Genomic DNA, 25,000 nt, shown 5'->3' on the forward strand with positions numbered 1-25,000 from the left:
AATACTCAAAACGATAAGTCGATTATATCAAAAATATTTGTTGATTAATTTTACATCAATCGACTAATGGATGAATCATTGCGGCTCTAAAATGCATGTGTGGCCAGCCCCTCTTCACCTGGGGTGACCAGACAACTGTGTGGCCTGCCTCTCCTCACCTGGGGTGACCAGACAACTGTGTGGCCTGCCTCTCCTCACCTGGGGTGACCAGACAACTGTGTGGCCTGCCCCTTCTCACCTGGGGTGACCAGACAACTGTGTGGCCTGCCCCTTCTCACCTGGGGTGACCAGACAACTGTGTGGCCTGCCCCTTCTCACCTGGGGTGACCAGACAACTGTGTGTGCCCCTTCTCACCTGGGGTGACCAGACAACTGTGTGGCCTGCCTCTCCTCACCTGGGGTGACCAGACAACTGTGTGGCCTGCCCCTTCTCACCTGGGGTGACCAGACAACTGTGTGTGCCCCTTCTCACCTGGGGTGACCAGACAACTGTGTGGCCTGCCTCTCCTCACCTGGGGTGACCAGACAACTGTGTGGCCTGCCCCTTCTCACCTGGGGTGACCAGACAACTGTGTGTGCCCCTTCTCACCTGGGGTGACCAGACAACTGTGTGGCCTGCCTCTCCTCACCTGGGGTGACCAGACAACTGTGTGTGCCTCTCCTCACCTGGGGTGACCAGACAACTGTGTGGCCTGCCCCTTCTCACCTGGGGTGACCAGACAGCTGTGTGGCCTGCCTCTCCTCACCTGGGGTGACCAGACAACTGTGTGGCCTGCCTCTCCTCACCTGGGGTGACCAGACAGCTGTGTGGCCTGCCCCTTCTCACCTGGGGTGACCAGACAACTGTGTGGCCTGCCCCTTCTCACCTGGGGTGACCAGACAACTGTGTGGCCTGCCCCTTCTCACCTGGGGTGACCAGACAACTGTGTGGCCTGCCCCTTCTCACCTGGGGTGACCAGACAACTGTGTGGCCTGCCTCTCCTCACCTGGGGTGACCAGACAGCTGTGTGGCCTGCCCCTTCTCACCTGGGGTGACCAGACAACTGTGTGTGCCCCTTCTCACCTGGGGTGACCAGACAGCTGTGTGGCCTGCCCCTTCTCACCTGGGGTGACCAGACAGCTGTGTGTGCCCCTTCTCACCTGGGGTGACCAGACAACTGTGTGGCCTGCCTCTCCTCACCTGGGGTGACCAGACAACTGTGTGGCCTGCCTCTCCTCACCTGGGGTGACCAGACAGCTGTGTGTGCCCCTTCTCACCTGGGGTGACCAGACAGCTGTGTGGCCTGCCTCTCCTCACCTGGGACAACCAGACAGCTGTGTGGCCTGCGCCTCCTCACCTGGGGTGACCAGACAGCTGTGTGCCCTCCCTGCCCCTCCTCACCTGGGGTGACCAGACAGCTGTGTGCCCTCCCTGCCCCTCCTCACCTGGGGTGACCAGACTGTGTAGCTGTGCGGGCAGCTGTAGCTGGGCGTTGGTCTCAGAGGCCAGGCAGAGGCGGCCTCCCTTGGCCAGGCGCTCACACAGCAGGGAGATGTGCTTCTTGAGGCGGGCAGTGTCGCGGGGCAGGCCCAGCTCCGGGCCCCCCGTCTGGGCCAGCGATGTGGCCTGGTCCTTGGGGCTCCGCGACAGGCAGGTCCGCAGGAGGTGGGAGACCGAGGCATCGCAGCTCTCCTCCCAACCCTGAGGAGAGAGGACAGGGAGTCATGATAATGCACATATGTTTTTTTAATCAAAAACAAATTTTCTCCCCGCTTTCTTTTCACCTGACAGCGAGGAGGCGCCCCGACCGACCAGAGGATGCACTAGTGCATAGAGCAGGACTCATACCCCATTGGCTTCCCACCCGCAGACAATTGTGTCTGTAGGAAGGTCTGCCGGTGGTAGATTAGTGTTTTTACCTCTACACTACGGAGACACGATAATGTGGACATGTTGACTTTTGGATTTGATGGTTTCATCTGGTTGACATTTATTTGGATAAAATACGGTGAGAAGGGAGGGAGGAGGAGAAAAGGAGCGGAGAGATGTAATGCACAATGCTGACATTTAATTGCATGCTTGAATGATGTCCCTGACATTTATTCCAAGAAAACAATGAAATAAATATCAATAGAAATCAATGAAACATGGTCAAAACGTTTAATTAAAGGAGAGGCACACACACACACACACACACACACACAGGCTCTCTCCCTCTCTCTCACACACACACGCTCTCTCTCTCCCTCTCTCACACACACACATGCACACTCTCTCTCTGACTCTCTCACACAGAGACGCACACACAATAAAGAGCAATGAAGAGATGAGAAGCATGCCTGTTGTCTTTCTCTCTCTTCTCTCTGAGAATAGAGATATCTGGACACACACACACACACACACACACACACACACACACACACACACACACACACTCAAACCCCCTGAACCCATAACCCATCCCTCTGCCACAGGATGGTTGGGACTAGGGGGAGGGGTGGGGGTGGAAGAGAGAGAAGGGGGCTGATGACAGGTAGCAACCCTACCAGCACCCCCCCATGCCTGCCGCCATGCTGATAGGCCCCTAATGAGCCTTAATGACAGGTAATCAGCCCTGTAACGATGATGACAGAGAGACAGAGACAGAATAAGAGTGGGCAAGAAAGGAAGAGAGAGGAAGAGAGAGAGAGAGAGAGAGAGAGATCCAAGGTCAAGGAGATGAGATGATGACAGAGAGGGAGGCAGACATTAGAGAAGAGGCAGCCACAAAAAAAACAGACGGGGTGAAGGACAAGCAGAGAGATAAGACGGGAGGGAAGAGAAGATAGTGGAGGGGAAAATGAGAGAAAGTGAGACAGGAGGAGGAGAAGGGGAGGATAAGAGGGAGAGGAGGAGAAGGGGAGAGGGGGATGAGGAGAGGGAGAGGAGGAGAGAGGAAGGAGGAGGAGAGGGAAACGAGGAAGAGCAGAGGGAGAAGAGGAGAGGGAGAGGAGGAGAGAAGGAGAGGACAAGAGGGAGAGGAGGAGAATATGAGAGGGGAAGAGGGGGAGGACGATACGATACGATACGATACAACTTTATTGTCAGCAGGCTGAAATTTGTTTTGCATCCAATGGCATTCTCCGTTCAAGAGTTACACATGAAAAACATGAAGACATGAAAGTTACAAATGAAAGACACAACAGACAAAGACAAGACATCCAGAACTAATCCACAGAATTACAGAAGGCAAGCAGTTCAAGAAGTTAACCTGTTCTGATTGAGCAGACCAATAGACTGGTGTACAAAAGAAGGAGAGGGAGAGGACAGCGGGAGAGGAGGAAAGGGAGAGGAGGAGAGGAGAGGGGAGGAGAGGGAGAGGAGAGGGAAAGGAGAGGAGAGGGGGAGAGGGAGGAGGAGAGGGAAAGGAGGAGGAGCAGAGGGAGAGGATGAGAGGGAGAGGAGGGGAGAAGGAGAGGAGGAGCAGAGGGAGAGGAGGAGAGGGAGAGGAGGAGAGGACAAGAGGAGCAGATGAGGAGGAGCAGAGGGAGAGGATGAGAGGGAGAGGAGGAGAGGGCGAGGAGGAAAGGGGAGCTGGGTGCTATATCCTCACCACAATGCCTCCGCAGGTTATCAGATGCTTGTGAGAAACATAGCAGCAGGTTTCTCAGGAAACCTGCATGCACATACACAGTCACAGAAAACATTCCACATGCACATACACAGTCACAGACACATTCCACATGCACATACACAGTCACAGACACATTCCACATGCACATACACACAGTCACAGACACATTCCACATGCACATACACACAGTCACATAGACACATTCCACATGCACATACACAGTCACAGACACATTCCACATGCACATACACAGAGGCACAGACACATTCCACATGCACATACACACAGTCACAGACACATTCCACATGCACATACACACAGTCACAGACACATTCCACATGCACATACACACAGTCACATAGACACATTCCACATGCACATACACAGTCACAGACACATTCCACATGCACATACACACAGTCACAGACACATTCCACATGCACATACACACAGTCACATAGACACATTCCACATGCACATACACAGTCACAGACACATTCCACATGCACATACACACAGTCACATAGACACATTCCACATGCTCATACACAGTCACAGACACATTCCACATGCACATACACACAGTCACATAGACACATTCCACATGCACACAGTCACAGACACATTCCACATGCACATACACACAGTCACAGACACATTCCACATGCACATACACATACACACAGTCACATACACATTCCACATGCACATACACACAGTCAACCACATTCCACATGCACATACACACAGTCACAGACACATTCCACATGCACATACACACAGTCACAGACACATTCCACATGAAATGTTCCTAAACTTAAAGTCCAGACATTCACCACTAAACTAGAAGAAAGGCAGCAAAGAAAAGGTGGAGGGAAACAGGTTTGGAACGAGGCCAGATGGAAGAAAGGCAGCAAAGAAAAGGTGGAGGGAAACAGGTTTGGAACGAGGCCAGATGGAGCAATTGTAAAATGAAGTTCCCAATAATGCAGAAACAAGAGAGACAAGTGGGTTTTAACAAATATTAGGGTCACGTCCCGCTTCAGGAGACATTTGGTGTTCATGAAGGTTCACTACTAAAGTTAATTTAATGTTTCTTGCAGTCAAATACTGACATTTGGTCAGGACCTAGAATGTTGCTGGCAGATGGTTTGCTTTCACACGAGTCGCTCAGGAGCCATTTCAAAGGGCAGGCACTTTCAAAAAATACCTGGCAGGTGATTGGATGAACCATCTGTCTATCACCTCTATCATGGGCTTGCTTCTCACTGGTGTCACACCAAAGCCTGCCCGTACCTGTAGCTGCCTCTGGACGCTGGTGTGAACCACTGGTGGTTCAGATAAAAAAAAATAAAGATTGATGGAGTATTCTAAGCAGACCGGATGGCATGCAGCAGATGATAGAACACTTGACTTGAGACTTGGACTTGTGACCAAAGACTTGAGACTTGACTTGGACTTGCCCCTCACAGACTTGAGACTTGACTTGGACATGCAAAAAATGACATGTGCATTTCTGGTTCATAAGCCTTGTGATAAATGCCCGTTTCAGCGTCTAAGCTTCTTCTGATAGAACCAAGCTTCACCTGAAAAAGGGAAAATAAAACCACTGCTGTTGTCAAAGGTCCCGCATGTTCTGCATGTTTATGCCGGCAACACGGGGTCATGAGTAGGGTCGCTTTGTTTTGGGAGGTCAAGTGCTGAAAAGGTTGAGAACCACAACAATCATGGACGTCGTCCTGGTATGTCTGTTCTGACACAAGACTGATGACAGGCGAAGGTTCCAGAAAGGTCAGCTTTGCTCAAGGTTGTTTTGAGTTGACAACATTTTAGATGAAGTGTTAGAGTGGGTGAGAGGGTGAGAGGGTGGCCCTGGTGGTTAGAGACCGTCCTGTAACCCAAGGGTCATGGGGTTGATCCCTGCAACAGTGAGTGTCCATTAACTGCTGCCCTGTCCACATGTCTTAGAGAATAGGTGTGATCACACCCACAGCTCATTTTCTTTGCTGTGAACCATAGTTGAAAAGCTGACTGCTGCATTTTTGGTGTGACCGCACCCCAAGACACTGAACCCGTACAAGAGAGTACTGTGGGGAATCAGGGATTACATTTTTTGTAGGCTTACCCAGAAATCATCGCCATGCTGGTTCATAGGAGAAAAGGCAATGGGATTTTTGTATAAGGATTTCGGTTACATGCATGAAATAAGGTCTGTAGTTAACAGTGAAGTTTGCGTTTAGCAAGATAATCTTCACAAACGAGGACCGCTTTTATGACTTTTGAAGAGTTTTTTGAAAATCGCATTTAAAAAATGCATTTACGTTTCAAAAGTCATAAAATCCTCATTTGTGAAGATTATCTTGCTGAACACAAACTTCACTGTTTCCTAAACTTTTGTTAACCACAGACCTTATTTCATGCATTTAACAGAAATCCCCATACTAAAATCCTGTTGCCTTCCCTCCTACGAACGAGAAGTGCTACTTCCGGACTCATTCCTGCGCTACTCTATTGGTGATGTAGGAATTGAAGCTTCAATTCTACTGTTGTACTCATTGCATGTTGCTCTGGATAAGATTTTTTGACTAAGATATAAAATTGTACCGCTGGTTATTAGTCTGTCTGTATGACTGCTGCACTCATTCTAAGTAGCTGAACAACAGCGTCCGTTAAATGCCTGTAAATATATTATATGGTTAAACGCATAATATTGCCATTAAGTGCTGTAAGTCTCATTGGCTTCAAACAGCAGAGTCTGTGGAGACATCTATAGACTGTCAGGAAAATTAAGTTAGACAAGGGGGAAATCCCAGTTGTGATTGCTACATTACTTGATGATGGTGGAGAAAATGGCCCCGGGCCTAGTACAGATCCATGGGGGACTCCCAAAGAGACTGTCAAAGGTTCAGACAGCAATCCCTCAGTCTTGACATCTTCAGCATGACTGAGGAAGTAATTTGAGAAGCCGGAATTACGACTCTGCGAGTACAATGTCATACAGTCAGTCTCCAGCGGTAAAATCATCCACACAATCACATCCCTTGACTAAATCCAGAAATGTCTTTAGGAGAAAAAAAATATGAAAGGCTGGATTCAGTTTGGATTAGCACTGTAACAGTTACAATTATGACCATATTTCTTTAACTGTGCAACGTATGAGTGTAATCAACTTTAAATATGACCAATTACTATAAATGCTTGCCCGTTGACTATCACAAGCCCTGATATGGTACAAAGAAGCCTGTGATTTGATTTGAAAGGAACCGAGAGTAAAGAGAAATGCTCAGTTTCATTCCAAAAATGCTGTATATCCATTCAGCAAAGAATAAAGACAAAGTTATATACATACTGAAGTTCATCCTTCCAGTATGCAAAAGTGTCATTTTGTCAACTAAAGATTTCAGTTACCTAATAATAAAATATATTTATGTTTGATAGGTATTTTCTAATGTATTTAAGCATGTTAATTTGTAAGTGAGTTAATTGAGGAAGTGTTACACTTTTGGATTATGGTAAATGGTACATTCACCCATTCACCCATTCACACAGACGTTCATACCCCGATGGTGGCAAGCTACCAAGCAGCGTGCTGGCACATCCATCGGGAGCAATTTGGGGTTTAGTATCTTGCCCAAGGACACTTCAACATTGATTGAAACATCAACCACTTTTATCCAAAGCGATGATGACCCGCTCTACCTCCTGAGCTACCGCTGCCCCATATGTGGCTATTGAACCACATGGAGATAGATGGATGGCTGGAGGGGGGTACACCCAGAAAAAGAAGGGTTATTTGGTTCCTTATATTTGGTTTATATGTAACCAGTACAACTCAAAGATCCCTCTGATTTGAACAAAAAACTCAGTAAGTCTCATTGGGGGGGGGAAATCAATACTAAAAATTTGGAGCATTTCATGCATTCTAAAAATATTCATTACAGCACGATAAATATTCTATGCAGAACCATGCTGTAGAGCACCCATTTAAACAGGTTCTTTACAGCATCATCAGCAGTTCTGCTGTGGAACCAACTTAAATACACATGTTCGGGTGTCATATAGAAGCCTTTGTGTTAAGAGGGCCGGAAGTCAGTGTGAGGCAGTATGGCTGTACAGTGGAGTCTGGTAATGTAAACGCCAGAGTGTGTGTGTGTGTGTGTGTGTGTGTGTGAGAGAGAGAGAGTGAGAGAGAGAGAATGTGGGGGTCATGCAAGAATAGCAGGCAGACAGACAGCGTCAGCAACTCTATTCAAGACCTGACTGACAGATGGAAAGAGAGAGAGACAGAGAGAGACAAGAGTCAGGAAATAGACAGGGAGGAGAAAGGCAAAACAAGAGGGAGAGAGAGAGAGAGAAAGTGTGACTGAGTGGGAGAGCTCAATGTAAATTTGAAACAAAACAGCGGTTAATTAGAAAACCACCTTTCCAACATTAAAAACAGATCAAACAACTTTGAAAACGTTGGTTATGTTTAGGCAAGTAAACAACTTGGTTAAGGTTAGGATTATGGCAGACGTCTGGGTAGTGTGGTGAAAGCACTCGCCTACCATGGATAGCCGGGTACAATTCCCGGTAGCGACAGAGACCTGATATAGACACCCCAACTTCCAGTAACTTCCTGTATCTGTGCCACCTAGGTTTCCACCCACTTAGGAGACTTGCGGCAGGTCCTGACTCTACTGGAGTCAATAGGGCGTTTTTATGGAACCCACTGGAGTTTTGGGCAGAACACGCCCTGCGCCCACCTACTATACGCAGCATGTCAAGCGACATAATTGGCCTGGATTTGCAGTGGAAGTGGTCCCCTGGGAAATTTGGTTTGGTACATTGTCTGAAAAGTTTGGGAACCCCTGATGTAGTTGCCAAATCTGTGGTTGGATTTTTTTTATCAAATATCTTAGGTACAACTATACTGAGCTAACAAGGGGCAGCTTTGTGTTTATATGTGTGGTGTGTGTGGAGTTTGGGAACTCACAATCTCTAGCTTAGGGTAGCTTGCTAGGTCAGCACCATTGCCTGTATATATATGGACATAATGAGTGTGACGTCACCCATTGGGTTTTGATACCAGAAAATGAGGCTTGAAATCTCCCGCTTCCCGGTAATATTTGATTGGATTTACTGGATTTTGCTACACGGAAGTACGGGGAGAGGGGGCGGCTGCTGTTGGGAGTGTCCGAATTTGTCTCACTTGAACTGACTGCCATCTTGTTGTTCGCTTCTGGTTGCTAGCTCGCTAGCAGGCTGGTTGCAATGGTGAAATGGTCCAGAAAAACAAAATATATATAACTTTTAGCCCGAAGGTATGGCCGAGTAGCAGTCCAGCCAGCTGACCACCGTCTTGCCCGGGGCCTGGCCAAGAGACCATGGTGTGGTGTGAGCCTCCACCCTGCTAGCTGCTGCTAAACCTGCACAAGGTAAACTGCTATTATACATATTATCTGGGTAAACTCTAAACTTTATAAGTGAGGTGGATTTGATCGCGCACTTGGTGCTCTGCTATGTTGGACTGTTTGAGTGATGCTCATGTTTGTAAGCTAATGCTAGCTTGATTAGCATTGTGTGCTAACGTAAACATGCGAGCAAGGTGGCACCGTTGCTATGACTGTAACCAAAATTTGGTGGCGTTCATGTTATACAGTGATTAATATAACACGGTGTCGTTTGTTTTGAAGCGTTTTCTAAAAATCGCGTAAAAAAAATACATTTACGTTTCAAAAGTCATAAAAGTGATTCACGTTTGTGAAGATTATCCTGCTGAACCCAAATTAACGCTCCCATAAATTTTGTTAACCACAGACAGAAAACTAAGGGGTTGTTCTACAACCCAGGTTTTATGAGTGAGGATTCTCACACTATGCCAAGCTGCACTCCGCAGCGATCCAACTGGAAAAACTTCCATTTCTCAGGAAATTGACCATTATAAAACCACCCATTACGCCTGAAGGCGTCTTGGCATTGGCTGACGCGGCCACCCGCTCCGAGCCCGTGGCTCAATAACCAACCCGCGCCACTCTTAAGCGTCCAGCGATCCTGCTGTTCCGAACGGAGTCAGCGAGGCTGGGTGTGTGAGAATCCTCGTTCTCACTCGTAAAACCTTTACCGTAAAACCCTTAGTTTTACTTTGTTTCAAACTTCGGCTTCTCACACTATGCCAATATACACCAACCTTGCTGCAAGGAAGCATGATGTGCGACCCTGAGACTTAAGGCTGGCAACGGGGCACATGGCTCTTGCACATGGCAACCCGACGGCATGACGAGTGACTAAGGCACTACCGCCTATCGGCTGACAACACAGTGTGCACAAAGGGTGCGCTGGCCACATCAAGGCTATAGAACCTGACAAAGGTGTGGTGAGTAGACGCATGATACAGCTGCACATATGTCCTCCACTGACACACACCGCAATAATGCCCATGAAGTCGCGACACCTCACGTAGAGTGGGCCTTAATACCCTCCGGGGGAACCTTCCCCACGGCAAAGTATGCCAAAGCAATGGCCTCCACTATCCAGCGCGAAAAGCGCTCCTTGGACAGTGGCCCACCCAGGGCCTGCGGCCCAAAGCACACCAATAATTGGTTACAAGTGCGCAAAGTGCGCGTCCTTCCTACGTAGGCCAGGATCGCCCACACCGGGCATAGCGCATTTAAATGCTGCTCCTCCTCTGAGCTGAACGGAGGGGGGCAACCAAGTCGCCAACCCTTTTACCTGAAGACAAGGCTAACAGGAGCACAGTTTTCAATGACAGGAACTTTAAGTCCACAGTTTCTAAGGGCTCGAACGGGGGACCAAAGAGACCCTCCAACACCGTGACTAAGTCCCACTTAGGAAACCTACAAGCGCCCCTCATGAAACGGGAGATCAGCAGGAGACTGCCCCCCGACTTCCCCTCGATCTCCATGTCACAGGCAGAATCGCGGCCACATAGACCTTGAGGGACTGAGAGGACTGACCCGCCTCATACAGGCTCTGCAGGAAACAGTGAATGGGCTGAAGGCCACAAGACACCGGGTCCACGTCCTGCCCCGTGCACCAGCACTAGAAGGCTCGTCACTTGTAGGCATACTGAGAGCGCGTTGAGATAGCCCTAGCGCTCTGTATAGTATACACTCATGGGTAGGCCCTGAGCTAACAGGCGCTCCCGTTCAGGGACCAAGTCGCCAACTTCCACCTGCAAAGGGAGGGGTGGAGTATCTCGCCCCTCGCCTGTGACAGGAGATCCGCCCGATACGGCAGCATCCAGGGCGCCCCCTGCGAGAGCAAGACCAGGTCTGCAAACCAGATTTGCTTCGGCCACACTGGGACCACCAGGTTAAGTCGCAGGCCCTGCTCCCTCACTCTGTCCAGCACTTTCTGGATCAGGGGAATAGGGGGAAATGCGTAAAGGTCCTCTCTGGGCCAGGTGTACGCTAATGTGTCGTGGCCCAAGGGGGGTCCGTCCTCTTGGACAGAGAACCACAGCGGGCAATGCGTTGTGCCCCGCGATGCGAAGAGATTGACGCAGGCAAGGCTGAATCTGGCCCAAATCTGCCCCACTACTTGGGGGTGCACCCGCCAGTCTGCTGGGGGTTGCCCCGCAACAATAAATCCGCTCCGAAGTTCAGCCGGCCCGGCAAGTATGCCGCCGACATGGAGAGCAGGTGGGTGTGCACCCATCGGTGTATCACCGCCGCCAACTGGTTCAAGGCCCTCGACCGTACACCGCCCTGCTTGTTCAAGTAGGCAACCGTGGCCATGTTGTCAGAATGAATCAGAATGTGGTGACCGCGTATCTGGTACAGGAAGTGGCGTAGAGCCAAGCGTACTGCCTCCAGCTCTAGCACGTTTATGTGGCGAAGCTCCTGAGCTTCGTTTCAAAAGTCATAAAAGTGATTCACGTTTGTGAAGATTATCCTGCTGAACCCAAATTACCGCTCCCATAAACTTTTGTTAACCACATACCTTATTTTTATGTGATAGGTGTCAGGTGTTAGAGGGTACACTGTCACACTTTTTGGTTTTGCTCTTCACTATCCGGATTCTGGGCTAAAATATTTTACTAATACTCTAAGGCCTATAAATAACCCTTCAACCAGAGGCGGAACTTGCCATCTTCGGCTGTTCTGAATCTTCTTTGCCCCTCCCTACGGCTGTGCAGCAGTCTTAAGAAGAAGAGAACTGGACAAACCCGTCTTTATTTGTCACACGAACACACCCAACACATGCATGTGGCCAGCCACACACACACACCCATGCTGACGGTGGCCGGTGAAACACAGTCTCTGCATTTATCCCATCCGGGCATGTCCTTCCTCCGGGGGGCAGGCCAGGAGCAGTGGGCAGGTTTCTTGTCCTTCCTCCGGGGGGCAGGCCAGGAGCAGTGGGCAGGTTTCTTGTGTACAGCGCCCGGGGACGACTGTCGCCAAGGGACTCATTCTGAAGGAGTGGTTAGTCCCACTCTCCACCATCTTTTCAGTTGTGGCTGACGGACATGGTTTCGGTTGTGCGCATGGAGAGACTCAGGTACATGAGGTCCAACTCACTTGGGAAGTTCTCAACTATTTGGGACCCATTCCTGGCCTACTTTGACGAGGTCAGAAATGAGTAACTCGCCCAGCTACTCTCTAATGGACTTCTTACATGGGATTTTATGTACAGTACTTTTTTTTACAAGCACTTAAGCACCTTATACAGCTGGTAGCACCATGTTATAATGTTGGTATGTGTTGTTTGTATTTGTTTTGTTTTGTTTTGTGTGTGTGTGTGTGTGTGTGTGTGTGTGTGTGTGTGTGTGTGTGTGTGTGTGTGTGTGTGTGTGTGTGTGTGTGTGTGTGTATATCTGAGTTTGTTTCACTTTTGTTCTGAAAATTGAAAAAATAACAGAAAAGAACAGACCTTATTTTATGCATTTAAGTGAAATCCCCATTCTAAAACCCCATTCACTTTTCCCTGTAAGATCCAGGATGTCCAGGACTTCTGCCTTCCATGCTACTTCCGGACTCATTCCTGCAGTGTTCTCTTTCAATAGCAGACTCTATAACGTTGATATACATCTATCTATCTATAAATGTTGATATGTATTTTTGGTTCAGAAACATATTCTACATCTCTGTGGATTGCAGAAACGTACAATGCCAACGTTTTACTCTGGCGACCAGAGTGCTCCTCTCACCCTCACCCTCTCACTCTAAATATGTCATCTTTGTCTGGGAGTAAAAAATGCAGAGTACACAGCTTTCTCTCTCACCCTCTCACTCTAAATATGTCATCTTTGTATGGGGGTAAAGAATGCAGAGTATACAGCTTTCTCTCTCACCCTCTCACTCTAAATATGTCATCTTTGTCTAGGGGTAAAGAATGCAGAGTATACAACTTTCTCTCTCACCCTCTCACTCTAAATATGTCATATTTGTCTGGGGGTAAAGAATGCAGAGTATACAGCTTCTGTCAGAGGAATATCTCATGTCTCAATCACAAAGTCAACTTTCCTGAAGAAGAAGAAGACCTGGCCTTGTCTTCTGACTGGCAGCGCAGCATTTCTGACATTCTTTAAGTTCTTTGCACTTTGGGACTTCAGCAGGTTGATAATATATAATCTATTCTAATGTGACGGATGACCTGTAGGATAGAATTTGTCTACTTAAAGTGTAACTAACCCCCAAAACACTTTTTTCAGCTTTTAACCAATATACATGGCTTTTGTGGTGGTATGTGAAGGATTCTGGTCAAAATCTCCACATTTGAGACCAATCTGTTACAATTTTACAAACTCCTATCATTTCAGCAGCATAAGTGCCCTATATGGGTTCAAACCTGCCTTTAACAGCGCAATGCATTGTGGGTAGTCGGATACTGTGGCTAATATTAGCAGCTGGTTAGTTACCGTATGTTACATGGCAGTAAAACGCCACCGAATGACCAAATTGATATAACTTTTAACCATTTCGGGCAAAACCGTTTCCATACCATCAGCGTTGGTTAGTTAGTTGTTTATAATGTGGCTATATTATAACGTGCTCTATATCTGAACACTGTCATGAAAAAGAAAAGAAAAGGGGATTGGGAGGCGGGCCATAGCATCTCTTGTCAATGCTTTGATTTGACAGTTGGGCACTGGCGTTGGCCTTGACCAATCCTAGCGTGTTCCACCCCAAAATCGTGTGTTCTGGCGCAAAGCGAGTGGGTTCCAGGACGAACAGGCTCTCTGAAGCACGAGCCAGTTACATTATCTTTAGAGCAGCGCAGTAAATACAATATTCCTGGAATGCGAGTTTAACGAACCAGTTACATGTCCTCTGCATTCTACATCAAATGAAGACATTACTGTTTGTTTTATTTTGTATGTTAGATACTTATTGACCAAGTTATTAGTTAGTGTATGGGCTAGACATTCTGCCAGGGTACAAGGCAGCCATATTCCCTGCAGAATTTTCAAATAAAGTAGAATACTGTTTTGCCCAACCCAATCAAAAAAAAAAAGGTAAAATAGCAACGTTTTTGGACCAACGTTGCTATGTTACAATTTCAGCTCCGAAATTGTAAAATGGTAACGTACGTTTATACAGGGATGGCGTGGTTTCTGGAGATTTTCAGTTTCTAACCGCTCCCCCTACCCTCACTCTAAACTAGGGATGGGCATCGAATTTCGAATTTTCGAATAATCGTTGTTATTATCAAGGTCGATTTTTATTATTGAAATTCGAAATTCGAAAAAAAAAAAAAAAAAAAATTTTTGAGTGAAATGTTGCATTGTCTCCCCTGATTCTAAGTATAGTCAAATCGCTTGGTTTGAGCAAGTAAAACAATTTTTATAAGCATTTTAAGCAAGGTTTATGGAAAAATGAATGGCGGATGAAATCCCATGAAGAGGGAGAGGGGGTGACTTTGGCACCCCTTTGGCACTCAGACCTGAGCCTACTAAATATTTAATGAACCACTCATGATTGTCAAAACTGTTTTTTATTTTCGAAAATGTCAATGTAAAAAAAAAAAAAATGTAAAAAAAAAAAAAAAAAAAAAATTACATTTTAATTTTTTTTTACATTTTTATTTTTATTTTCGAATTTCGAATTAAATTCGAATTTGGCCAGCGAATTTCGAATAGTGTTTTTGCTAGAAATGCCCATCCCTACTCTAAACCTAAAAATGTTACCATAACAGCCTATAATACTCTCTCTCTGTGTGTGTGTGTGTGTGTGTGTGTGTGTGTGTGTGTGTGTGTGTGTGTGTGTGTGAGAGTATCCCCCTACAATGATGATCACAGGTACCCAATACATTAGATGCAGGGCGCATGATGTTGTCCCCATTCACTTCTATAGTAAACTCTGGTTGACTAATGAAGTTCATTTCCAAAATATAACTTAAAATAAAGAGTTTGTTTTTCAACCAACTCGATGATCATGTTGTTTAACACCTTACTCACTATAGAAATGAGACTAAGGCCCAATCCCAATTCTTATTGTTACCCCTACCCCTTGTTTTTGAGTGTCCCTCACTTTGGCCCTTGCCCTTCAAAACTGAGCCACAAGGGGTAGGGATTGAAAACAATCACCTAGGAAATGGGACACCACTCATTACTTCATCATTTTGCCCAACTGTGATAATAAAGGTATTTCTGGTTCAAACAGATTGATTGAAGTCTGCAGATTCTCATAGATACACAATTTTGTCATCATATTGCATATTACCAGAAATTCATTAAAATTATTTTTTTTATAAATTACTAACATTTAAATTATACTATTTTATTAGTTGACTGGTTTGCTCAGGAGTCACTGGAAAACATGATTATAACATTATAGGCTAGCCTATATAGGATAGTATAGCCTATTCAAATTGATTGAGTTGATATTGTAGCTACATAATCTGGTTTTTTACATTTTATTCTGGCAATTGGGTTGCTTCTTAATCAGGACATGAAACTATCCCATGTGGTTTTCGCTGGGTCGGGTGTCCAAAAATCTATTTTATAGCTCCATAGTCACGTTTCAGTGTTACAGCTTTTTACACAGATCTGCTTGCAGCTCGGCTGGCGGGCTGGCTGGTAGTGTTAATTTCGTCGATGAAAACTATGACGAAAAATGTTAGTCGACTACCTTTTTCCCCAAGACTAAGACTAGACTAAAATGTTCAGACTTTTAGTTTTATTGACTAAGACGAGACTAAAATACTCAAACTTTTAGTCGACTAAAACTTGACTAAACAAAAAGAGGATGGGGTTGACTAAATATGATAAAAACTAACAAGGACATTTGACACAGGACTAAGACTACGACAAAATTTTAAAATAGACGACAAAATTAACACTAATTATAGACTGTTTCCCCCCTTCAATGGAGCAGTTCAGGTTCCTGTGCTGCAGCATCATAGATGTAGCTGACATGTAGCTGTCTTAAAAACATTTACAGTAGTTACAACAGAACCCACCCAGTCTTAGCTAAGGGTCTTATCTATATGTGTATGAGGCATTGTGTTCCCAAAATGTACAGCTACTTGCTTGTCTACATTATATCCAGAGAAGTCTGAGTGCTTTCCGCACAGCCAGGCTCCCTCCATTCTCCCCTCAGCTGCGGGCTGAGCAGGGACTGTAATTGTTGTTGCTACCGCTGCACGCCGACACTGGCCCGGGTGGGCAGAGTCACCATTAGCTACTTTCCCTGGGAAAGAGTTGCCAACACTGCTTCGAATTACAATTACTAGTACAAGCGCCTCAGCAGATTCAACAGTTTTCATTGACTAAAACTAGACTAAAATGTGAACAGTTTTCGTTGACTAAAACTAGACTAAAATACTTACGGTTTTATTTGACTAAGCTGAGACTAAAATGCTCAAACTTTTAGTCGACTAAAACTTGACTAAATAAAAACAGGATGAGGTTGACTAAATATGATACAGACTAACAAGGACATTTAAAGGCCCAATACTAAGGCCAGTCAATACTCACTATTACTGACGCCGGTGGCCGTTAGTGTAACAGCAGGCAGCGTGTGAACGAGCTGACGCGCGGGCACCATACTCGCACGCGCACAAGCAGTTGCCTGGCAACAGCAGAGCTGTTCGTTGCTTTGTAACGTTAACTCATAAAAGTCACTTGAAAACGGCAACCTGGACAATATTATCGGTCAGATCAGCCTCGAGATGCCCAGGAAGGATTCTGGATGAATTAGGGGACGTTATTGTGGCATGTTTGGTCGTGTTTTGGCTTGCGTTGGCTGCGGGCAAGTCGATACTCATGTTAGCACAAGCCAGGAAATAGCCTGCTCCCCCTGTATGTACGGTACCGTGCTGATATCAAACTCCAGTAGGTGGCGGTAATGCACATATATATGTTTGCCAACCGCCATAAAACTCAAAGAATAAGAAGAAGAAGGCATTTGGCTTGGCTACTCTGGATACCTAGCATTAGCATACCTAGCAGAACGGCTACATTACAGCTCGTTTGGATCTGGGTGTTTGCAGTCGCCATTTCAAAGAGGAGGACTATACGTGTACGAACCACACTGCTAAGGAGTAAAATAAAAATAGATCAAGGCTTGATATCATAATCCAACGTGAATTCAACTGAGGGTTCCCTCCAGAACGAGACTGGCTCAGCCTGTTTCAAGGGGGCTGTTTGCAGTGTCTATGCTAACGTTAGGCTAATTGTCTGACCTGGTGGTCGCATTTGTGGTGTTGTGGCTTTTAGTCAATATTGCACAGTAAATATGCCTTCTTGCGTTGCAGTTGGTTGTATTAACCGTACCTCAAAGAAGTGTGGTTTCCGCTTTTTCCGGTGAGTGAATGACGTTGTCGGTGGTCACTGCTAACGTCTGACCATGGACTGTAAATAGCATTTTACATAGCCATCTGTGCTAATAATGCTAGCATAACAGTATCCTTTTCACACACACTGAATATACCGAAATGCTAGACTTGATCATGGACAAACGGCCACACTCATAACGTTAAGGTGTGTTTGACCTAACGATAATATAAATATTAACGTTAATGCACTCCTAGTTGTTTAGCTAGCTACGCTACCTAGATGTTTATTTTTAGTATTACTGTAAGATTCATAAGCTAATTAATTTCATAAGCTAAATAATTTAATGCATAAATAAATCATAGGTTACTATAACAGGCATTCTGTGATTAACGTTAACTTGGATTGATTCATCAAAACTTTCAAAATCCTTACTGTTACTGACATCAGGTGACAAGCTGAAATGTCAATTCTTCTAGCAATTCTAGGTACATTTCAGACTTTAACATACAGTGTAGTGTCCAGTCTTGTCTGAGGTGAATGCAAGTGAACTATATTTTTCAATCCTGTCTTTGAATAAAAGTTGTACATTGTCCATGTACATGTCTCTGCTCCCTTGTCTCTGCTCCCTTTTTTGTGTTTACAATTACAACAAATATGTATGGTTTATCTGTTGGCATTAAACTGTGGTATTTCCTTGGGTGATATTCCATATTTGTCATTAGACCATGTTCACATCTGCATTTTCTACAAATTGGGCTACATTTGCAATGGTAAATCAAAGCCACATGTGAGATATCACAAGTACTTTTATTAAAACACCAACCAAAATAAAATACAAAGAGAGGTTTCCTTCTCTAACTATTGGTGCTTTCACAAAATATTTACACAATGAGATTTTTCATAAATAATCATCGATAACGTGGATAAAGACTTTGATGATGGTGATGACGTCGATGATGACATCTGCAGCTGCCGGACAAGAGACCGAAGACCAGTCCACCTGAAGGAGATCCACAAGACCTTCCAGCATGCCACAGTGCCACACTCACCCAAGATAAACGCTGCTGTAGGAGTAAAAATAAAGTATGCTTCAGGGAATGACATGAAAAAGTGACATAATGGGGTGGCTATACATTGTTGTTTCACAGTAGCTAATATCTGGCCCTAATTCTGCAATTGCCCACTATATGCTTAGTACGTTATAATAGCGATAATGTCAATAACAGATACATCTTTGGTTCAACTTTTTTATTGTAATTTCGTGTAAAATGAGTCTCTAAAACCCAACGATCTATGGTCCAAAACTTTGATGCAACCTTACACACCTTACACAGTGACTTCTTCAAGAAGAAATACAGCCTCTCGCTGTAGCAGAGCGATCCATCAGCAGCGGCACGATGCAGAATTTGTCCCCGCACGGCGAGCCTCGGGGTCGGCCTCTGGTTCATCTCCGGCGGCCTGTTCAACTGCCTCTCCTTCCATACGGTGCAATTCCTCTGCACTGTAGTCTGGCTCATATGGCGTTAAGTAGCCGTGAATGTCAGAGTTTATTAGCACACTTTGGAAATCGTCTTCATCCATATCAAACTCTTCAATTTCACCAGAAATATTTCCTTCAGCCATGGTTGAGCCATGGTGAGCTAGTTAGCTCCAGACCGATGCGGTGCAGAAAAGATGGCTGATGGAGTGTTTTGATTTTGGAGCTGTAGAGGCGCGTGGAGGCCCCCTAGAGGCAGCACACACACAAAATAATTGTAGTTTTAAACTACAGCTCTTCCGCATGTGTGGTACACCGCTCTGACGCGGTCGTGACGTAAAACGCGTCAGAGCGGTGTACTAAAAATGTGAATGATAAGGGAGTACAGCCAAGAGGGTTTACTGAGGGGAGGTAAAGGCTGCCCATCTACTCATACTACTGACATTGTAAGGATACAAATCTGGTTGAAAATCGGTAAAGCCATCCTTTAAAAATTCCAAAGCAACCAATCAGGGTTATCTAGAACATAACTAGCCAATCACAGTATACAAACAAGGGACTGCTGAATGCTGGACAGGGATTGGGTCCAGTATTTGTGATGTCACAAATCATGCTCGTTGAAAACGTTGGGGTTGTCCTACAACCCAGGTTTTACGAGTGAGAACGAGGAATCTCACACTATGCCAAGCTGCTTCCCAGCACCAGCAGCGACCTACTGGACAATGTCCAATTTTCTCAAAATTGACCCCTATAAAACCATCCATTGTGCCTTTACACCACTTTTTTGGAAGTTTAGATCATTTGCCACATAATCTGTCTTTTTGGAAGGAAAAGAGGTTGTGTGGTCCATGTTTGGAAAGTAGTGCCAGCTACCTCTTTACCTTATTTCCCCACCGTGTTCTACGCTAAAGTCGGCCCGATATAACTTGCAAAATGCATGGTATTTGCTGATGTGGCTAGCGGTTAGTAACAGAATGGTCTCGGATCAAGTGGACTGAAATTTGGCAGCGCATCTCTTCGTCTTGGGAAGCCCATTGACTGCGGTCACTCCTCACCGCCTCTGGGTTGGCGTGCCAGGTACCACGACACATATCCTACAAATCGGGAGATTAGCATGAGAAATTAACAATTGGGAGCACAGCGGGAGAAAGTGTTAAAAATTGCGAGCCTCCCATGTAAATCGGGAGTGTTGGCAGGTATGGTAGGAACAAGAAAGAAAAATTATTTTTGACTTTAAAACAAATATCAGCGATATCGGACAACATACGCCGATATGATATATCTGTGATAGGCCAATATCGGAGAGATATATTGGTCGGGCTCTACAACAACAATCTAAGTATCTTAAACGTTTGTTATTCCAGGCATCTAATCAAAAACCCATTCAAAAAACCCATTGACTTTGAGACAAGGGAACCCATGCTAATGCATTTCCGGGTTTTAGGACTCATTGACGCGTTATTATGGAACCCACCGCGGTTCCGGCAAAACCACGCCCTGTGCCCGCCAGGGTCGGACATTAGCGGGGGCAAAATCTGAAATTGCCCTTGAAATTGGGATGACGGGGGCTTTTTTTGCCTTTGTAAAATAATGAGTTAACTTTCTGTATGTTAAAATTACTGTTTGCAAAGCGTGTCCTCGCACCAGTAGTAGCTACAATCACGCGGGCACTCTGTATGCCTCCCCCCCGACAGAGACAGGGCGAACACAGACAGAATCAGAATCAGAATCAGAATCACTTTTATTGCCACAGTATGCAAGTTACATACGAGGAATTTGTCTTAGCGTCTGTATGCAGCGTAGCGGTCACATCAATATACAGAGATAAGAAGTAGGAAGATAACTTAAGACAATCACAAAGTTGCAATCAAATCGAGTAAATATATACAATATGTATTACATGAGTGGTGAAGTGTTCTGTGGATAATAAATATGAATTTACATTGAATTTACATGAGATTTACAGACTAAGTTAAATAGGCGTTAAATAAGCAGTGGATTTACATGAATTTACAGTCCCAGTTAACCAGGCATTAAATTAGATATGAGTTACAGTTTTATGGGGGGGGGGGGTCGACGGGGGGTCGACAGACGTTAAAACCCAACCACGCTCTTCCCCTCTGTGCTGTTTTCACACCGCGGCCGCTGGCATTTGTCAATCAATCCAGCATAGGTTTCCATGACGGGGTAATGGTGAATGTGCGCGTTAAATTGCCCATTTCCATATCAGCAACACAATCCACGCACGTCAATAAACACAGAACAGGAGTTGGTCCGTGATGGAGGAAGACATAGACAGTTTCTTCTTCGTTAATTCTGTGTTTGGCTCGCTCATGCTGCAGCGTCAAACAAGTGACGACAACTAAACAACACCTCCGGCCGTTACTTTAAAAACTAGAACGACCGCAACGTGGATTCATGCCTTCAATGCCTCCACCATTAGTTCATTATTGAGTCCAAATAGCCATTTGAGGCAAATTGGAAGAAATTATGTCAAGGCGCTCCTGAGATGTTGCGTTACAGAGCTTGGAAATTGGGTGTGTGAGGTCACAGTTACCTTGAACTTTGACCTTTAACCATCAAAGTCTAATCAGTTTATCCTTGAGGCCAAGTTAATGTTTGAGGCAAATTTGATGAAATTCCATCAAGGCATTCCTGAGATATGGCGTTACCAAGCTTGAAAATGGCGTTGGAGAGGTCACAGTGACCTTGACCTTTGATCATCAAAATGTAATCCGTTCATCGTTGCGCCCAAGTCGACGTTTGAGCCAAATTGGAAGAAATTCCGTCAAGGCATTCCTGAGATATCGCGTTAATAAGCTTGAAAATGGCGTTCGATAGGTCACAGTGACCTTGACATTTGACCACCAAAATCGAATCACATCATCCTTGAGTCTAAGTCGTTGTTTGAAGCAAATTTGATGAAATTCCGTGAAGGTGTTCCTCAGATATTGCGTTAACGAACATCGGACGGACGGACATACGTACGTACGGATGTACGTACGGATGCACGGACGGACAACCCGGATCCATAATGCCTCCGGCCTGGCTATCGCCGGCGGAGGCAAAATAAAACGCTGTGTGAAAACTATATTTCGTAAAAAGAGAAAACCAAGCACTATAGGACAACACCTCCGGTCAGGATTTTCAAAATAAAAACCCACCATTGCTAAGCGCTGTTGGTAATCTGAGACATTCAACGTTGAGTAGGTAGTTGTATAGCAGCTAACAAGGCTTTGGAAGTTATTTTTCAAACAAGAATCTTTGGCATGTGGAAATTTTTTATATTAAAGGTATTTTGTTTCATAATTAAATTTGATTGCATTTGTGCTCAACCAAAGATAGTGTGAAGGGCTGAAAGACGATATCAGTTAGGCTTATTTGTTTATAATGAAGATTTTTTGTGTTTCCTTGTCACAAAAGGGGCAATAAGTAACAACAACAACAACAACAACAACAACAACAAATTGGTATCGACCCAAAATTTTGCAATCGGTGCATCCCTAATTTTAATTTGGTCATATTCGTCTACTAACTAAACCAGTGGTTCTCAACCTTTTGGCTCGTGAGCCCTTAAAAACTCTTGATGCCTACTGTGGTGACCCCTGTTATGCTCATGTAACGGAAAGAGTAGAGAAATAAGGATATAGGCCTAACAAATGTTTTATCTTGTTTCAGCTTGTTTCAATGAAAGCTGTCTAGTATTTTTCATTACTTTTAGAGATAAAATAAATAAGATTGGATACAAGTTATTTAATATTGGTCTGTCATGCAACATAGAACTACAAGAACTACGGCAAGGTAGTTATCGGAATTACCGGAATTGATCAAAAATGCCCCCGAAACATTTTTCGCAGGGGCAAAAAAAGCCCTGGTTAAAAAAGATTAAGTTAAAAATGTCCTACCCTGGTGCCCGCCTATGCAGCAGTCAAGCGCTGGGATTGGCCAGGCGCCAATTAGGTCTATGCTCGCAGCTCAATAGGGAAATAAGGCTTAGTTGATGACTGAACTTCTCTTAGAATGCCACGGAAGAAAAACAACAAACACCTGAATAATGTCATGGGAAAACTGGAGGAGTGCAGAAATGCATTGGCAACTTTGATGATATATCTGCGCATTGAAGCCGTGGTCTCCCCCTGTGCATAATTGCGCAGCGCCAGCTCACCTGATCCAGCCGCTTTGGTGTCTGTTATAGCCCCCAATTCGTACGCTACAACAAACCGAGAATATGAACTTGGATATTGCTACAATTAACTCATTAACAGTGTGTAACAGACATTCAGTGTGGAACAAAATAGCCTGCATTCTGACTGTGTGTTATGGAACACATCTACCAGCGGCCACAATGCCACAACGACAACTGGGCCAAGTTTGAGAAAGCGTGTTTTAACACGGGACTATCTGGAGAAAACAAAACAAATAAAAAATCTGAGCTGGCGATGTTGTTTTGTTGTGGAATGTGCAGTGCATGGAGACCTGTACGGCTGCCTTGACCGAATAGAGGTGAGCATTGCTTCTTTGTGAAGAAGGAATGGAAAATTTGCGCTATCTCAATTTGGCCATACCAGCGATAATTATAATAATTTTGAGCATATTATGCATCATAATTTTATATTTTATTTCATGGCCAGATATGGCCTTTCTTATTATCATACAGTGCAAGTCAAACTGTTTATGTGCTTTTGCCCCATGCGTGATGCCCTCGCGCTGCCTATGATATGTTTCTGACAATACACCGCAGCCATTTTAAGTTAAGTTATCCTTTATTTATCCCCATGAGGAAATTCATCCTCTGCATTTGACCCATCCTCTACTAGGAACCTTCCTAGAACTAGGAGCAGTGGGCAGCCACAGTGCAGCGCCCGGGGACCAACTCCAGTTCTTTTTGCCAGTGCCTTGTTCAGGGGCACTGACAGGAGTATTAACCCTAACATACATGTCTTCGATGGTGGGAGGAAACCGGAGCACCTGGAGAAAACCCACACAAACACGGGGAGAACATGCAAACTCCACGCAGAAAGGACCTGGGACGTACCGGGGTTTGAACCCGGGACCTTCTTGCTGTGAGGCAACAGTCCTAACCACTGAGCAACCGTGCCATGCCGTGTCTAAAAGGCATGATAAACACAGTTGAAACCAAAACTTTAATGAGGGTTTCCAACTTCCAAATCCATTTAGGTGTTCCAGTGCTGGGACCCTCATTAATATTTTGGTTGCACCTGTGTTTACCCTCCCTTTTATACACAAAGTGGCTGCTGTAAAAAAGGCCCATTCCAGCGGCACTCTATTAACACGTTCACTGCCATTGACGAGATATCTCGGCTTACAGAATCCAACGGTTGACTGCCAAAGACGAGATATCTCGGCTTAAAATTTTTTTTTTTTTTTTGGACGGTGGGACGTGGATCCAACCCTTTTACGTCTTTTATACAAATATTGGAGGTATTGAATGTGTATAATCTATTTTACCGACCCACTGAGTGGCGACATGTCTCTCCAGAGTAGAAAGAGGCGAGCCAAAACTGCAGGGAAAAGCGTGAGGAAGCCGTTCTCATACTGTAAAATGGATGGCGAAAACGCTTTCGCTTTCGCACTGACGCACAGCGGTGGCAACGGTGGGGGGTTCCAAGAATAGACTGGGTGCACACTTTGGAACACGCAGCATAAATAAGCGCAGAATCGCAAGAGCTTCATCAGAGCTCTCAACCGAAATGCCAAGAAACGAGCGAGCCCCATCCAGCGAGCCCCATCCAGACTGCCAGGCAGCAGCCAGGCAGCAGCAACTCGTTTGTGACAGACCCGCTGCAGAGCCAAGGAGGGCGGAGGAGAACGCCCACGGAGGGAGGAGTTTGAAGCAGAGAGGGGTTTCCTGCTGTTATGGAGGAAATTACTGTTCAAAACTATTGTTTAGATGTCTGACGTCTTACTGATGCCAAAAATGAATGGTTAAAGTGACTGTTCTATCGAATTTCACAAAAAGCCGTTTATCTCAGAATAAATTTTCTGACGCTGAAACCATGCTGTATTCAACTGCTAATGCTTACATAACTACTAACTCTACAAACTAACTCTTTTAGACAGAGAAAGCACACATTCTATTAGTTCTTTTGAGATATTGTGTGTTCACAAAATCCTAACAGAAACGAATCCTCGGCTCTTGAAAGATGAGCCAGAATCCTCAAAAAAAAACCTTGGCAGAAGCTA

General features: G+C 45.2%; 1 protein-coding gene across 1 annotated transcript in view; it reads right to left on the reverse strand.

Annotated features, from left to right (window-relative positions):
* Nucleotides 1–25,000, reverse strand: part of bbs9 (Bardet-Biedl syndrome 9) — a gene marked incomplete at both ends in the record, with an annotated part of 588,136 nt that overhangs the window by 207,616 nt on the left and 355,520 nt on the right. Inside the window, one exon of the mRNA XM_083636722.1 lies at nt 1,426–1,681. Within this exon, the coding sequence (XP_083492848.1) occupies nt 1,426–1,681 (256 nt within the window). The remainder of the gene's footprint in view (nt 1–1,425; nt 1,682–25,000) is intronic.

The sequence above is a fragment of the Poromitra crassiceps genome, assembly GCF_964638095.1.
Source record: "Poromitra crassiceps genome assembly, chromosome: 1".
NCBI lineage: Eukaryota > Metazoa > Chordata > Actinopteri > Beryciformes > Melamphaidae > Poromitra > Poromitra crassiceps.